The sequence below is a fragment of the Sciurus carolinensis genome, chromosome 1 (genome assembly GCF_902686445.1).
Source record: "Sciurus carolinensis chromosome 1, mSciCar1.2, whole genome shotgun sequence".
Taxonomy (NCBI): domain Eukaryota; kingdom Metazoa; phylum Chordata; class Mammalia; order Rodentia; family Sciuridae; genus Sciurus; species Sciurus carolinensis.
The window spans coordinates 131,477,402-131,496,033 of record NC_062213.1 but is presented as its reverse complement, the minus strand read 5'-3'; the positions used below and the strand labels follow the sequence as shown (position 1 = coordinate 131,496,033).

The 18,632-nt window shown below is 36.3% G+C and overlaps 1 protein-coding gene, 1 non-coding gene and 1 pseudogene across 12 annotated transcripts in view; 1 reads left to right on the top strand and 2 right to left on the bottom strand.

Moving 5' to 3' along the window:
• Positions 1-14,475, bottom strand: part of Znf644 (zinc finger protein 644) — a 136,401-nt gene extending 121,926 nt beyond the window's left edge. For 2 of the 11 annotated variants that reach the window (XM_047545821.1, XM_047545842.1), the window contains exon 1: positions 14,199-14,475. Coding sequence is in view for 1 of the 11 variants with exons in the window: in XM_047545798.1 (XP_047401754.1) it covers positions 13,899-14,005 (107 nt within the window). In the remaining 10 variants the exon portion in view is untranslated. The other 9 variants (XM_047545835.1, XM_047545875.1, XM_047545813.1 and 6 more) reach the window with 8 other exon arrangements.
• On the bottom strand, positions 9,639-9,711 carry Trnad-guc (transfer RNA aspartic acid (anticodon GUC)). The gene has a single exon. It is a non-coding gene; the product is annotated as a tRNA-Asp (tRNA).
• Positions 14,024-18,632, top strand: part of LOC124958934 (60S acidic ribosomal protein P0-like) — a 34,333-nt pseudogene continuing 29,724 nt past the window's right edge.

Below are 18,632 nucleotides of genomic sequence, written 5' to 3'. Positions count from 1 at the left end.
AAACGACCTAATACTACAGTTCAAAGCCCTAGAAAAAGAACAGACCAACACTAAAAGCAGTAGAAGACAAGAAATAGTTAAAAGCAGAGCTGAAATCAATGAAAATGAAACAAAAGAAACAATCAAAAAATTGACAAAATAAAAGTTTGGTTCTTCGAAAAAATAAAATTGATAAACACAGCTAACACTAACAAAGAGAAGGACAGAGAAAATTCAAATTACTAATATTCAGAATGAACAAGGAAATATCACAACAGACACGGTTGGAAAAAAAAACATAATTAGAAGTTATTTTGAAAATCTCTACTCCAACAAAATAGGAAATCTCGAAGACATCAACAGGTTTCTGGAGACATATGATTTACCCAAACAGAATCAGGAGGACATACACAATTTAAATAGATCAATTTCAAGTAATGAAATAGAAGTCATCAAAAGCCTACCAACAAAGAAACGTCCAGGACCAGATGGATTTTCAGTCGAGTTCTACAAAACCTTTAAAGAACAGCTCATTCCCATCCTCCTCAAAGTATTCCATGAAATAGAAGAGGAGGGAACCCTTCCAAACTCATTCTATGAAGCCAATATCACCCTGATACCTAAACCAGACAGACATACATCGAGGAAAGAAAATTTCAGACCAATATACTTAATGAACACTGATGCAAAAATTCTCAACAAAATTTTAGCAAATCACATACAAAAATATATTAAAAAGATAGTGCACCACCATCAAGTGGGTTTTATCCCAGGAATGCAAGGTTGGTTCAACATCCAGAAACCAATAAATGTAATTCACCATATCAACAGACTTAAAGTTAAGAATCACAACATTATTTTGATAGATGCAGAAAAAGCATTTGATAAAATACAACACTCCTTCATGCTCAAAACACTAGAAAAAAAGAGGAATAGTACGAACATTTCTTAACATTGTAAAGGCTATCTATGCTAACCCCATGGCCAATATCATTCTAAATGGTGAAAAACTGAAAGCATTCCCCCTAAAAACTGGAACAAGGCAGGGATGCCCTCTTTCACCACTTCTATTCAACACTGTCCTTGAAACTCTAGCCAGAGCAATTAGACAGACCAAAGAAATTAAAGGGATACGAATGGGAAAAGAAGAACTCAAACTATCCCTATTTGCTGATGACATGATTACATATTTAGAGAACCAGGAAATTCCACCAGAAAACTTTTAGAACTCATAAGTGAATTCAGTAAACTAGCAGGATATAATATCAATGCTCATAAATCTAATGCATTTTTATTCATTAGTGATGAATCCTCAGAAAGAGAATTTCGGAAAACTACCCCATTCAAAATAGCCTCGAAAAAAATAAAATACTTGGGAATCAATCTCACAAAAGAGGTGAAAAGGACTCTGCAATGAGAACTACAGAACACTAAAGAAAGAAATTAAAGAAAACCTTAGGAGATGGAAAGATCTCCCATGTTCTTGGATAGGTAGAATTAATATTGTCAAAATGGCCCTACTATCAAAAGTGCTATACAGATTCAATGCAATTCCAATTAAAGTCCCAATGACGAACCTCACAGAAATAGAGCAAGCAATCATGAAATTCACCTGGAAGAATAAGAAACCCAGAAGAGCTAAAGCAATCCTTAGCAGGAAGAGTGAAGCAGGGGGTAACGCAATACCAGAACTTGAACTACACTACAAAGCAATAGTAACAAAAATAGTATTGTAATGGCACCAAAATAGACAGGTGGATCAATGGTACAGATAGAGGACACAGAGACAAACCCAAATAAATATAGTTTTCTCATACTAGAGAAAGGTGCCAAAAACATACAATGGAGAAAAGACAGCCTGTTCAACAAATGGTGCTGGGAAAACTGGAAAATCATACGCAGCAGAATAAAACTAAGCTCCTATCTCTCACCCTGCACAAAACTCAACTCACAATGGATCAAGGACCCTGGAATCAGATCAGAGACCCTGCATCTTACAGAAGAAAAAGTAGGTCCAAATCTTCATCATGTCGGCTTAGGATCAGACTTCCTTAACATGACTCCCAAAGCATAAGAAATAAAAGCAAGAATCAATAACTGGGGTAGATTCAAACTAAAAAGCTTTCTCTCAGCAAAGGAAACTATCAGCAATGTGAAGAAAGAGCCTACAGAGTGGGAGAATATCTTTGCCACACATACTTCAGATAAAGCACTAATATCTAGAATAAAGAACTCAAAAAACTTCACACCAAGAACACCAATAATCCAATGAACAAATGGGCTAAGGAAATGAACAGATACTTCACAGAAGAAGATCTACAAGCAATCAACATATATATGAAAAAATGTTCAACATCTTTAGTAATAAGAGAAATGCAAATCAAAACTACACTATGATTCCATCTCACCCCAATCAGAATGGCGATTATCAAGAATACAAACAACAACAGGTGTTGGAGACGATGTGGGGAAAAAGGTACACTAATACATTGCTGGTGGGGCTGCAAATTAGTGCAGCCACTCTGGAAAGCAGTGTGGAGATTCCTGAGAAAACTTGGAATGGACCCACCATTTGACCCAGCTATCCCACTCTTCGGCCTATACCCGAAGGACTTAAAATCAGCATACTACAGAGATACAGTCACATCAATGTTCATAGCTGCTCAATTCACAACAGCCAGACTGTGGAACCAACCTAGATGTCCTGCAATTGATGAATGGATAAAAAAAACTGTGGTGTATATATATACATGGAATATTACTTAGCTATAAAGAATAATAAAATTATGGCATTTGCAGGTAAATGGATGAAATTGGAGAACATCATGCTAAGTGAGATAAGCCAATCTCAAAAATCCAAAGGACGAATGATCTCATTGATAAGCGGATGACGACACATAATGGGGGGTGGGAGGGGTGAAAGAATGGAGAAGGAGGGACTGTATAGTGGGAAAAGAGGGGTGGGAGGGGTGGGGGGAAGGAAAAAATAACAGAATGATTCAAACATCATTACCCTATGTAAATGTACGATTACACAAATGGTATGCCTATGCCTCTACCTCATGTACAACCAGAGAAACAAGTTGTACCCCATTTGTTTACAATAAAAAAAAAGAAAAACCAAAAAAACTAAAAACAAACAAAAAAAGAAAAACAAATATGAACTCTATTAATCCAGATTCACTTTTCTTACCTCCTATTTTCCCATTGGTTCCCTTATCAATTATGACTCTTACCATGGTTAAAATAATAACTCAAAATCTGGCATTATAAGTTCTTCTTACCATTCATCTAAAATACTTTTTACTTCAAAATACCAGCAAGTACAGCATAATTTTCTTTGGTTTTACTTAGTGTTCAAACCAAACTTAACAGGAAAAAAGTCCAGTGAGGGTTTTTTTGTTTTGTTTTTCTAGGAACTGAACTCAGGAGTGCTCAACCACTGAACCACATCCCTGGTTTTTTCTTATTGAGAGACAGGGTCTTACTGAATTGCTTAGGTTCTCCCTAAATTGCTGAGGCTGCCCACAAACTTTGAATACTCCTGCCTCAGCCTCCTGAGCCACTGGAATTACAGGCATTGGGCCATCATGCCCAGACTCAAGTCTGTGAGTTTTCAATGGAAAAAAGCAGATGTATCTCAATAACTTAGACAAACTTTCTGAGTAAATTTACTTTGAAAACCAGAAGATATTGTTTCATTTTTGCCTCTGCACTACAAATCTGAAGAGCCACAATATATCACATGCTCTATTTTAAAACTACCAACCTAACTCTGAATATACCTTCCCCCAACCACCAAGACCTCTAATGGGCATTCTTCAAGTCAATCTGTTTTGTAATCTTATTTTATCTAGTTGCTAATCTTTTTCATATTTCTTCATGTAATTCTGGCCAATGAACCTCAGAATACCCTGTATTTCTAATTTCTAACCCTCCAGTCCATGCCACAATCTTATATCGTTTATTTTTTATTTAAAATAGACTCCACTTAAGTTGGGTGTGGTGGTACATGCCTATAATCCCAGCGACTCAGGAGGCTGAGGTAGGAGGACAGCAAGTTCACATGCAGCCTCAGCAATTTAGCACCACCAGTCTCAAAATAAAAAGGGATAGGGGTATATGTGGCTCGGTAGCAGTATTTCCCTGGGTTCAATCTCTGGTGCCGAAAAATAAAACAAAATACTCGATTTAACTAAGGAAAACGCCTGTATTCTACAACTCCCATCTATCTCTCTCTCTCTATCTCTCTCTCTCTCTGTTTCTCTCTTTTTGCTACCAGGGACTGAACCCAGGAGTGCTTAATTAACCACTGAGTCACATCCTTGGCCCTTTTTTACATTTTATTTAGAGACAGGGTCTCACTGAATTGCTTAGGGCCTCACTAAATTGCTGAGGCTGGCTTTGAACTTATGATCCTCCTGTCTTCCAAGCCATTACATTTTTTTTTTTTTTTTAGTAAATGTCACTTTCTCCCAAACTGATAGTCTCTTTTCTTTTCACCAATCCATACATACCACCTGTTCAAAATCTAGTTAAAAATTACTTTTTTGTCAAGAAGCTTTATTAATTAATTCACAAATAAAGGAAAACTTGGGAAATAAAATTCCACAAAGATTTTTCTGAATACAAAAGTTAAATCTTCCAAAACCAAATTCAAATGTAATAGTCATTTTTATCAAAACATGAAAATACAGAATATACTTTAGAAATAATTTTTTCTACTCAGAGAAGTCTTAAAGCTATCATTAATAACATTCTAATTGGTTTATGTTTGTGATTTTTCTAAATCTAGCCCCCAAAAACTATATATAAAGTCTTCATATTTGGGAGATTAAAATGTATTTTTTCAATGTCTATCTAACCAATTTTGTTTTAATCATCTATAGTTCACAAAACCTACAATAAGAAAAGTTAACATGAGCTTTTATCATTTCTTCAGGACAACTATTCAAATTCTTAGAGCAAAAGTATATTAAATAAACTTATTAAAAATTCCAAAGGATAAAACTTCTCTTTAAAAATTTTCATTCATAAGCTCAAAAGCATTCATAATCCAAACATTAATGAGGTAATAAGTCTTTTCATGGTAATTTGCACACAATTTACAAAACATGCCCAATCCTCAAAAGTAGATGTACTAGACTGTGAAGACAAACATGTTCATTATTGTGTACTTTTTACAACTTTATAGTAAATAATCCAAATTTCAGAAAAATTCTTTCTCCCAAAAGCACCAATCTAACAATATGCTTTAATTATTAATTACATTTTTAAAAAGAACTAATTCAAGCACTGAAAAGTGGAAATCATGATCAACAATTCCATTTCAATTCTCAATTTATAAAGCCTTCAAGGACCTCTGCCATTCAAAATTTTGTGCAATGATCTGTATGGTAACATTCTAGTTATGCATAAACAAATGTCAAATCTTTCTGGTTGAAAGGTAGATGCTAACTGTAAAAAGTACACCAATTTATTCCTATCTCTAAAATCATATCAGAAATACTCAAGTACCTTATTAAGCAACCTGAAATGCCTAAAGTGAACAATGCCTCGAAACTACTATTAAAGAGGGTCCAAAAGGCATCTATATATGGAGACAATCCAAGACCTCCTCCATCTCCTACTTGGCTATATGCCTAGAGAATACTGTAATGAAAACAAGCCAAATAACTATGTTATCTGTGGAGGCAATGCAAATCTCTGCATTCTAAACAAAATTTCAGGTCATAAAACTAACCTCTAAAGGGTTACTATTAATGAAAACTAAGAAGCAGCTTTTTGATCTTAAACCACACTGGGGAAAAAAAAAAGATCACAATACCAACTATCATCTGATTTACCTCCAAATTCACACAATGCCAAACAAGAACAAAAAAGAGAGAGATTCAAACATTAATTCTTATTACCCTTAGGACAAAAAAAAAAAGATATAATCAAGTCTGGAAACATAAAAACTAATTTATGGTGAAAGAGGCCAGAACAGTTGTTAATTATTTCTACAATGAGAATTTAACAGAAGAGGGCACAAGGCACTTTTAGGTGCAGAAAAGTATTCTGTATCTTGATCTGGGAAGAAGTTCCCTGTATATATATTTATACATAAAATTTCACTGAGTCATACTCATAATATCTGTATACATCAATGTAACTTAAATAAAACACTTAAAAAGAAGTAACCAATAATGGCCAAATCTAAACACCCTCCTTAATTCTGTTTTTAGTCAATCTCCATCATATAATGGAACACAAATATTCCCTACATGAAACTCTTTTACCTATGAGGATCCACAAGGCTTTGTTATTTTTTCAGCATTTTTCTTACTGTGCATTATATTAATTCTCTAAAACATTAATCCAATATTCATAAAGTGCTCAGGGACTAATTAGGCACAGTCCAATATATATTCCCCACCACCACACACCAAACGCACACACACCCCATATTTCCTAAACTGGATTCAAGCCGTTCTGTTACCTGGTTAATTTCCCATCAATTCTTTACAGAAAGTTTCTTCTCAAGCATTCCCATTTCTCAGTCATCCTTTAAGGTTCAGTTCAATTTCTACTTTATCCTTTTTCTCCATACTTCTAACAGGACTTGTCATACCTGTACTGTCAAGTACAGTAACTATGTGGCTAGTAAACCTGAAATCTGGCTAGTGTGAACTGATGTATGCTTTAAATAATAATACTGAATTCTGAAGACTTGATATGAAAAAAAGAACATAAATACTTCAATTATGTTTATAGTTGAAATGAAATTTTGGATACAGAGGGTTAAATATATTAATAAAATTCACCTGTTTCCTTTTTTTTTTAATGTGGCTATAGAAAATTTTAAGTTGTGTTTGTGGCTCAACTTATAATTCTTTTGGGCAATGATAAAAAATCTATTTATAAATGCCCCATAAATTATCTTTTTTTCTTTTTCCTTTTACTTTTTTAATTAACAAAATTATACATGTTATATATTTATATTTGGCATATAATACATTTCAAAATAACTATACAATGCAGGATAGCTAAATTGACCTAATTAAGATATATACTACTTCAAGTATTTTTTGTGGTGAGAACATTTAAAATATATTACTCTCAGCAATTTTCAAGTACATAATCACAATTACAGTAAAGATGTCCCACATATTATCTTTTAATATATGTCAGTCTCCCAATGAGAGTATAATAATTCAATTTTCAGCTAGTCTTTTCAAAATAAATTAAATATTTTTGCATCAGGAATTACTGATAGGAACTAAATATCTCTATAGACTTTAAATGGGCACATAAATTCTATTTAAATTTAATATCATTTTAATGCTTTGTGGGGAGTGGGGTTTACAGGGGGATTGAACCTAGAGTCTCAAGCATGCCAGGCAAAAGCTTTACTGAGTTACATCCCCAGATCAATTAAAGTCCTTTAAAAAGATACATGTGTTGTGACTGTATCTCAAAGTCTGAGCTGAATCCCCAGTCCTTCTGAGACATGCTCTCACTGAGTTGCCTGGGATAACTTCAAACTTGTGATCCTCCTGCCTAAGACTCCTGAACATTATAGGCATGTGCCACCAGATTTGGCCATTTTAATGATTTTTAACAAGAAAAGACATTTCAAAATGTAAAAATATAAGAAATATCATTTTAAGATGACTATGAATTGTATGTCATCTACATTTTACTTATAACCAATTTTAAGTTAATGTTCCACCAAAAAGGATAGATAGCATAATTAAACCTGTAGCAATTCTAATCCAGAGAATTAGTTGATTAAGCTTGATTTTATTCAGCTTAATAACTCAGTAACAAAAAAGACAGCTTCCATTTTAAATATTGTCATTGTACCAATGTCCAGCAACTAAGACAAAGAGCCTTTATATGGTATTATGAATAAACAATGTGGACAATAAGATATCACTTGAAATACAGGTAGGCATAACAATGTTTTTGTAAGGTTAATTGTATATTGGCAAGTAAAAGGATAGACATATAGGAAGACAAGAAGGCAAAAAAAGAAATGCATTGACTCTAGAATCAAAATACAGTCAGGTTCAAACATGGCTGCTATTCACTGCCTATATGACCTGAGTCTGAAATTTGTTTCCTCACAGGTAAAACAGGAATATATATACCACAGCATTATTAAATGTAGCATATAGATGTTTAATTATATAGCCCATATTTAATTAACATCAATGCTACCTCCTTTCTCTTTAATACTAACAACTAAATAACCATGCAAAGTTTAAGGGTGACTTCCCCCACTTCATTTTCCAAAGGGCTAAAAGTACTTTATAAACATAAATGAAACTTCTAATATTTCGTACTCACATTCCTCCTTAGTTAACTTAAAATTATTTTTTACTAGATGCCTTTTACAACTGTTTAAAATTCTAATTGGTTTACATTTGTGATTTTTCTAAATCTAGCCCCCAAAAATATTTTTTAATGTTAATCTAATATCTTTGTGATGGAGGAAGACATATGGTAGAAAAGTAATTAAAGGGGGAAAGGGATAATTAACACTATACCAGTGCAGACATACACAAAACAAAACAAACAAAAAGTGTAGGGAACAAAGCAAAAGGAAATGCAGTGTTTGAAGAAATTCCCCTGAGACAATTCAATGGGGAAAAAAATCACATTCTCCTACTCAATCTAGCTAATATGCCAGCCACTCCTCACTTGCATCTAGGGTTTATATGTATATTACATACAAATACATATAGCCCGTCATCCTCTTCTCTTTACTAATGAAAACCACCACATTCATGCACAAAAATTTAAAGGTAAATGAAGAAACTTAGGATGTTGTAACAAAGACAAACACCTGGTTAAGAAATAACTTTCACTAAGATGTACGCATTCCCCAACACGTCTATCTACTCATCAGCTGGCAAATGGAATGCACTGCTGAAATATTTAACCTGGTTACAGGATTTGTTCTAGAATCAGAGAAGGCACACTTTGATAACTGTCTCTCAATACCTTTATAATAACCCCATCTTTAGAACCATGGCCTAAAAGTGGAATATTGGCAAAAGCATACAATTTCAAACAAGTACAGGTGAAAATTTCAAGTTATTGTAAAAATAAACAATGTTAATAACCATTATTATTATTATTATTATCATTTTAACAGCTAATACTTCCTCAGCAATCATCGTGTGCCAGAAAGCTAAGGACGTTACATGAATTCTGCAATGGGAAACTTAAACCTCTAGATGATATTATTGTTAAATCCACTTGCCCAGTGCTCACACTGCTAAATGTGAACACTGCCAATTTTACTTCAAGGCTTATACCTTATCCCTTCCTGTCTCTTTAAATATGCACAATGATAAAGGCCAAGTGTGATTCTATGTAAATATGTATATACATGTGTGTCTGTATATGTGTATAATATATTCAGTATGTTAGTAGTAAACAAAGACAATTTCAACTCAAGGCTTTTATCTACCATCACAAACCATTCAACAATAAACTGGGAATCACGCTTTCTCCCTAACAAATGGTACTCTGAAAATACAAGTTATACTTAACATCTTTCTCAAGAAACTATTATGTATGTGTGTATGGATATACAATAAGCTTCTAAATAAAACAAACTCCATGGAGAAAGGATTAAAATATTAACTTTTTTTTTTTTTTTTTTTTGGCGGTGCTGGGGATCGAACCCAGGGCCTCGTGCTTGACAGGCAAGCACTCTGCCAACTGAGCTATCTCCCCAGTCCAACCTTTTTTAAAAAATTAAATATTGATAGAATATGAGTAAGCAGGTTTTGCAAATTACGCTTTAATCCTAATGCTTTATTAGGTGTTTTTTCACTGTCGCTTGTCTGTTTGGTTCTTAGCATTTATACTTCTATAGCTTATACAAAATGTCTTCAACAGTTTAGGGATAGCTAGTGGTAAGAATGAGTACCTGGCATGTGTAAGGTCTTCCATTCATTCTCCAGCACCAGTCTTTACAGCACTGTATTTTCAACTTAAATAAAGAATACACATACTGAAAGACTTAATAAACCTGTAATACTCTAACCAACTTCACTTTCAGACTTCATGGAACAAATCCGTTTATCTATACTTTCATAACAAAATCACAGATTTAAGAATCCTAAATGATATGGGAAGGCTACAGCTCACCAACCGAAGAGGCAGACAAAGATTAAAAGAAGAGGGGAAAGGAAATTTCCTTAAAAAGCTAACCTTAATCCAGTCTTCACTTTCCCCCACCCAGAAGTGTGCTCTGCGATACTTCTACCCTGGCAGGCTTCTTGACTTTTGTTTTTCTCCTCCTGGAAGGTTATCTCACAGGATTTTTGTTCTTGCTAACATCTCTCAATTGTCAAAGGATTTATTTTGAACTTAAAAATACAGAAACTACATGAGCTCTCAGTAAGTTCAGAAAGGAAGTAACTCCACAATTTAATTATGGTAGATCTGAGAAAATATTTAAGAGTGGTGCAAATGAGTCCTCGGAGATGAGAAAATACCTTTTGCATCTTTCTAAAGACTGAGTTGAATTTGGTGTTCCATTACCCTCTAAATCTCATGTAGTATTTAAGACAGGGAAAAGGACAAATACTTGAGCCAACCAGCAGGGTGAGCTAGAACTAGGATCAGTCTGATGTTTTAAAAACTCAATGGTATAAATAGTTTACACTATTAAAAGCAGCTATTTCCCACTAACAACTCTGAATCAAAAACACCACCTTTAGAGCTACTTCAGCCAAAGCCACAACTCATGATTTTGTTCAATATTTAAAGACTCTCCTTGTACAAAACACATTCTCTATACCAGAGACACAAAATGTAAAAATACTGAGTTCATTTGAATATTTACCTGAATTATTATAGCACCCGCCATTCATTCCCATATTTTATTTCACAAGGTCATCATTTCGAATAAGCTTGAAAACACTTTAAAAAAAAAAAAAAAAAAAAGACTGCTGAACTAGTGTTCTACAAATTAGGGTTGGATAATTCAACATGCCAGTTTGTTTGCTGCAAGCTACAACTGTCTTACTGACAGAAAATCAGTCCTGAGAAAAGCATTCCCACAAGAATAAGATTCACTCTCTCTCCCCCAGAGTGACATCTGCAGAAAAGAAAATAACCCTAAACAACTAACAGTGTGTTCAGTATGACAGAAAGCACTTGAACTTTCTGTAAATCTCATGTCTCCACCATCTTGTTACTTTCCTTGAGTCTTTTCCCCTTTTGCTACCCTTTACGTTCTCTATTCAACCAAAATTCTCCTTCCCATGAAACTCCAACACAAACTAAACCTGGAAAGCATTTAAAGTTTATAGGTGACAGACTCACTTTATCATTACAAATAATGTGAAAGTAAAACCCTAATTATCACAAGACTAATATGTAATTTTTTCTTTTTTTTTTTAATTTGGAGAATTAGCCCAGGAGTACTTTACCACTGAGCTCCATCTCCAGCCCTGTTTTTTTTTTTTTTTTTTTTGAGACAGGGTCTCACTAAGTTGCTTAGGGCCTCCCTAAGTTGCTCAGGCTGGCCTTGAACTTTTGATCCTCCTGTCTCAGCCTCTTGCACTGCGCCGGCCCAAGACTACCATGTAATCAAATCCATTCACACAGTGTTGAAAAAAATCAATAATCAATAATTTAAAAGTCCCTTAAATGACCTGTAAAAGTCTCAAAACAATTTAACTGTGTTTGTCAAATTTGGCATCCAAAAAAGTTAAAGATCACTGTGGGATCCACCACAAGTAATTTTACTACTTGTTGAATTTCCTCACAGACCTTATAGATACACACATTACTCAGCAGCAGTAGTCTTAAGAAGTTGTTTTAAAAAGAATAGTGTGAGTAGCATGTTCACTTATCTTATCAAAAGTACTGTTTTTAGCATCCCTCTCATTTCTTAGGTAGTAACAGCAGTTATCTCAAACTTTCCAGGAAGTTTATCAAGTACTTGGATTGAATCTTTTAATTTCTGGGGCAAGTACACTTTTGGAAAATGTCCAAATTCATAACCAACATTGCTCTGAAATTTCTGTATTTTGTATCTGGATTTATTTCACTGAAAGTCACTTTACAAAGTCACCACATAACATTAAAGTTAACTTACTGTCACAGAAGTTCTCATTAATGTGATAGCATTTAATTTATAAGTACTCTCAATAACACTCCCTTGTTTAGTCTTTTAACCATTAGTTGCAGATATTCATCTTCTCATCCAAGCAAATGTGACAAATGGAAACAGCAATGCAGAAGTTGAAAGACAATTTTTTACTATGCAACTAATTTAATTATCCTCAAATATTGTAAAAAGGGGTATGCATAATGGTTCTTTGAGATTCCTTCCACTGTAAAACTGTACAATCTAGAAATACATTTTCTAATGTTAATATGTCTCCTATTCATTAATACAATAAGATCACACTCTACTAGAAAAGCTACAAAAGAGAAAATACATATCTGAAAAGAAAATGAAAGTTTTAAGGAATGTTTAAAAGTTTAAATTTCATCTTGAATACAAACTTAAATTTGTGATCCAAATGTGTTTAAACATCCCTTCAAGTAATTACTTTGTTAATGGCAAACACAAAACATTAGCTATTTTGAAATCTGTACTTCAATATTAGTTCATTCCAATATATGATTTGTCATTATAAAACTTTCAGCAATTATAAAACTTAGACACGATTTAACAGCAATATAAACTATTGCGTTAATACTAGTTGGCAGTCATATTTCACCTATGTCTAAGCTAAATTATAAAAACTAGTTTTTTTCTCACCAAACCTACCAAATACAATATTGCAGACGTCAAGTTCCCATGATACTTACACATGGCACTGAAGGCAAAGAGCAGGTTTCCTTTCTTTGAGGAACTTTAGTTGTCTATTTTTTGAAATGCTTTCCTTCTTGTGGGACCAAATAATGTAACTACTTAAACTACTGCAGAGAGGGAATACACGATTAAGGCAAATCTAAATCATCACCCAGATGCAACAAACTTGGCATTAATCAGGACAGGCCAAAATAGAAGACGGTGTTTGGGTATCTCTGTCGAAAGTATTAACTTGTATATAAAACGGGACCGTCATTTCAGGCCCCAAGTTATGTGTATCCCCTCGTTGAGTTTACTGATCCCACAAAATCTGAAGTCTAAACATAAAAGTTTTTTAACTACTATGTTTAAGTCAATATTACTTAAAACAGTTCAAGAAAACTTTTCCACTAATGTTGCTAAACCATGGATGGATCCCAACACGAGAGTCGTCTGTGGAAGTCTGGTAACAAGTAACCTTTAGCTCCACCACCTAAGTTTCCAATCACTGAGAAGGGTCTGGGGCAACTCATCTTCAGGTTCACGGGAGCAGTGGAGCACACCTGCTTTCCTCTGGCAGAGATTAAGCTCCCAGGGACACAAAGGCCAGGGAATCAGACCTGGAGAGGCAAAAAGCTTTAGCTGGACACCCACCGAGCCCCTGGCAACCCAAACACTTCGAGCGATTTACCTCTTGCTGTTACTTCCCAGGCACCTAGCGGCACAAGATGTTGCAGAACGGGGGGGAGGGGAGGGCTATGCGGTCCTGTCCCAAGCCAGGGGAGGGGTGTGTACAGTTAACGCTAGAGCCGGCGCTTCTGGCCAGGACAGAGCAGCCTCGCGGAGAGGGGCTGGCGACTGCTCTCGGACCGCCCCGTTACTCAGAGCATTGCAATGGCGACCGCCAGGCTCCCCAAGCCGCCTGATCTCGGCCCCTTCCCCCTACTGCTCACTGGCTGCTCGGCTTCATGTGACTAAACAAAACCCCCAAGTCTAGTGCCCAGCTCAGCCCCTTTGTGTCCGCTACCGGATCCTCCGACGCCGCGGCGGAAAGACCCCCCCGCCCCGCTCCGAGTCCCGCCCCGCGGCGGCGGCCGCCGCTCACCTCAGGCTCCGCGGCCCCCCGCGGCCGCCGCGGCCGCCGCCTCCCCGAACCCGGGGCCCGGGCTCCTTGTGTAGCACCAACTCCGCCTCCTCGGCCGCCGCCGCCATCTTAGCCTGTGCGGCAAAATGCGTCCTTTTGGATGGTTGGGACCCAGCCTAGGGCGTAGCTCCCCGGGCCGAGCGCCGGAGGCCGGGTCCCCCAACTTCTTCCGCCACCCTCAGTCCCGCCGCCGCCACAGCCCAGAGGCCTGAAACCCACTCAGGTCCTAGCTAATCCGACCAAATAACCCCTGAAACTCACAGTTTGGTGCCGTGTGCGTCAAACCGGGGCGACGTTGGGAGCGCGCGGCGTCCCCGCGTCACACGCCGCTCAGTACGCTACTCGGCTCCAACGGCCCCCCTCCGCTCCCCGCTTTTCGCCTCCGGCCCCGGTTCCCACGGCGCAGGCGCGCGGCTTTCCCGCCTCTGCCCGGCCGCGGGCCGCGGGGGTGGCCAGCGAGGAGCGCTTGGGCAGCTACGGCTGGTGGAGTGTCTGGGCCAATTAGACAAACGGGGGCAGCAGAAACAGTGCACCACTGTTCTCGGGTGCCAGAAACCAAACAAGGTCACCTCCCCCAGCGCTGACCTAATCACTCCCAAGAAGGTTCCCGCCCCAAAGTAGGCACGCTCCAAATATGGTGGTGCCCAAACTCTGCAAGACCCAAACACTAGGCATGCCTAGGCCCTTTAAGGTGGAACAGGCCCATGTTTGGTTTCCACAACCACTAACGATCCAGAATCCCCTTTATTTTACTGCTATTGAGGAAAACAACTAAAGAACGCACTATTTGGCAGTCATAACTGTGAAGGAATGGCAGAGGAAGGTTTTCAGTTCTTTAGGGGATCAATCGAAAGATGCGTGATAGCTAGGCAAAGCATCAAGTGTGTGGCATGTCAATCACTAGGACTGCCTACCCTAAAAGATGTCCTGGGTTTGGTCCAACTTGCCTCTGTGAGGATACATTACTGAGTGTGCCATGGTTCTCCAAACTGAAGTTAACATCTGAGATGCTAGTTAACACTTCTAGAAGAATCAGTAGATTCCCCAGAGGGTTTTGTAAATCCTCCTTTTTAGCAAGTATTTGCCGCAAGATCCTGAAACACTGATGAGGGGTTTTGATTTTGAAAAGAGCAAGCAAGAAGTTACAAACTTTTAAGATGAACCCAAAGTTCCTGAAGAATCTGCTTGTCCTGCCTTAATTTGTTTAACTTCTCTGCACCTGTTTCCTCACAAAAAAAATAAATTTTTTTCATTAAGTTGAGACTTATGATAAACTATGCTCTTCCAAACCCTCAAGATGTTGTTGACATTCAGAGAAATACGCTATAATTGCATTTACTTAACAAGAATGAAAAACTCTTTCCTATAGGTTGGTAACTTAAGCAAACACAGATTTCAAAGATCTTGACAACACTAATAGCTTCATTAGTTAAAAATAATAGCTAACACTGTACCAGGCATTATTCTTACTTGTTCAATTTTATTACACCCGAATAAGGCAAAAAAAGGTTAAGTAATTTTCCTAAAATCTCATAGCTCTCTGGGCTTTTTCAAAATGCAAATTTTCCTTCTTAATTTACACTAATGTGCAAACAATAAAATATAAATCTGTACATAATTTTAGCCAGTTGGTTGGGGGAATGCCCTTTGAATAATTTCATTTGCAGAATCGATTAACACTGGACATTCTCAGTTTACTGTTGGACTTACAACAAATAAAAATGTTATGCACTATGAAAATTTTCACATTATATCACTACCAAAGCAGATATATAGTTTAATGCCAAAATATTTAAAGACATTAAAAGAAAATTATACTTAAGAATAAAAATAAAAATATAAAAAACTGTTTGACCATGGGAGAAAATTTGCAATGACATCTACTAACTGTGAATAAAATAATACTTTGATGAATACACCTAATGAAGAACCATCTTTAACAAGAAAAGAAAAAGCAAGATTTTAAAATCTAGCTGGGGCAGTGGTGCACGCCTGCAATACCAGCAGCTCGAGAGGCTGAGACAGAAGGATCTCAAATTCAAAGCCAGTCTCAGCAATTTAGCAAGGCCCTAAGCGACTCAGCAAGACCCTTTCTCTAAATAAAATATTAAAAAGGGGTAGAGATGTGGCTCAGTGGTTAACACCCTGGGTTCAATCCCCAGTACAAAAAAAAAAAAAAGAAAAGAAAATCTTAAAATCTGACAATATTCACAAAGTTTGTGAATCCATTGTTTCAATGAATGAAATTTCCCAATAAAATTTATAAAGTAAACCGTGATCTCAGAAAATGCAAGTTAGTTCTAAAACAACTAGATAATTCTCCTTTCAATTCTTCTGAAATACAGCCCCCCCAAAAAAAATGTAAATAGTAATCTACTATCCTAATAATTAAGTCAAATTAAGTTTTGAGTTTTGCTTAGCATCATACTAGGTCTGGATCCACCTCTGAGTACCAAAATCAGAAGGCAGGCCATTTTTGTGGAGCTACAAATAGTTCAGTATGTTTGCTCATTGGGGTGGGGATAGGAAGGATGTTTAGAGTGGAGAAAGATGAAGTAAACAGAAATCAAGTTTTATATTTATTTTTTGTCCTTACTGATCCCAGCAAAGAGCCTTCTTCATGGCAGGTATACAATAAATAATTCTATTTAATTCACCCAACATTCACTGATTACTTACTCTATACAAGGCATATACTATACACCAACAGAAAAAGACAAGACAGTTCCTTGCAGGTGTTCAATTAATATTGTTGTATAAATGAGGATTTTTTATAGTTGGATGAAAGAATCATTTAAAAAGATACAATGAAAGGGAATGGCAAGAATGAGGAAATAGGTAATAAGGATTTCAAAATCATAGTTAAAACAAACTCACAAAACATGAATCAAAATAGACTTTGTATACATATATTTAGTAAAACTTGTGTCTAATATTTAGGAACCCAGTTACTATTCTGCTCATCAGCATATGAGAAGTAGATGAAAACATAAGTGTATAGGAGATTGTTCATCAAACAACATGCAAAGGAAGAAAATAGTGAGACATGGAAACTTAACACACAAACTATTTAAGGAATGAGTAGAGAAGTCCAAGAAAATAACTGAAGAGACAAAAGGATAAAACAGAGCTTCAGGCAAGAGAGTGGCACCAGAGAAGCCAAGCAAGTGTAGGTAACAGCTTACTGCTATAACGAAGAACCCCAAATCTCAGTAGCTTAACATAGTTTCATTGCCTATTCTTGTCATATACCACTGTAGTAAGTTGAAAGAGGAGGAAGTAGTTAGTTATTTAGGAACTCAGTTTTTCCATCATATGCTGCCATAACACTTCTCATTTTTCACTAGTTAACACTCTAGTCAGTGACCCCACTTAACTGCAGAGGAAAGCTAGAAAATACAGTTTGCTACGTGCCTTGGAGGAAAAGGAAATGGGACCGGTAGGCACAAAACAGCAACTCTGTGCACTTTAAGTAAATGTAGTAAAGAAGTCATGAGAGATAAGAGTATCTACTGGGCTTAAAAGATCACTGGTGACCTGCATAAATACAAGGTCAATGAAACGACTTATCCCAGTATAGAAGGTTCAATAGTAAAGTAAAAGGAAAGAAGGGGAAATAGCCACTGAATCTGATCAACTATGGAAAATCAGCAAGATCAAGCAATTGGACTTACAAGACTGAGAAATTAATGCCAAAATTACTGCCCAGGAATTCTTGGCAACTAACCAGCCTTCTAGTAAAAACCCATCCTTACTAGACCTTCATCAAACTTCCACACACATCACGCTTGAGAAATGCCTTTGTTGTTTATTTTTTCCAGTGAAAGATTCCAGATGTTCTATAATATTTGGTTCAGATTCATCAAAGGAAAAAAGGCATCTATAATTTTGGCTATCCCATGTGCTTTATTAAAGAAAATGAATGTAAAGTGGCAAGTCAATGTATTTAATATTGATTTTCTTTAGAATAGAAAATTGGGGACTGGTAATGTAGCTCAGTGACAGAGTGCTTGCCTAGTATGTGCAAAGCCCTGGGTTCAATCCCCAATGATGCAAAACACAAACCAAAGAAAATTGGGAAATATAATTGCACAAATGTGTTCCTTTTACTACATGGCAATAATTGGAAGTTGGACTTAGAGATCCTTGGCTTAATTGTAAGCAAAATTAAGTCTCTTCAAAATGAATGTGAAATCTCTATCAAATACTATTTACCTAAGTTTTTAAAATATGTTGAAAGAAGGAAAAGAATGGTAGTTATAGCCTTTAACACATGAAGTTAGGAAACAATCAGAAACAGAAATACAGGTGTGAAAATATAAAGTTAATGTTATGTTTATTTTTTTTACATCCATTTCTCTTTTTATTTTTGGTCATCAACTTTTCTCTTACAATATTAAATTCTGTCCCAATTGCCTAATTACTTCACTTTTGATAAAGAATACCTGTGATGTAGTCTCTACGCAGATGATGAATTTAATCCTTTTCCATAGAGACTGGAAAATACAGAGCCAACCTCTCTTCTAATATTCAATACTTACAACATCACAGACGTTATGATGGGCCCCTAAGAGGATGTGAAGGTAAACAGAATGTACTTAGTTTTCAAATATCCTATGGTGGTATAGATTGAAAGTCACATGCTTAGACTGCCATTTAAGTTTTAAAGTTGACAAAGAAGCTTATCATCCAACT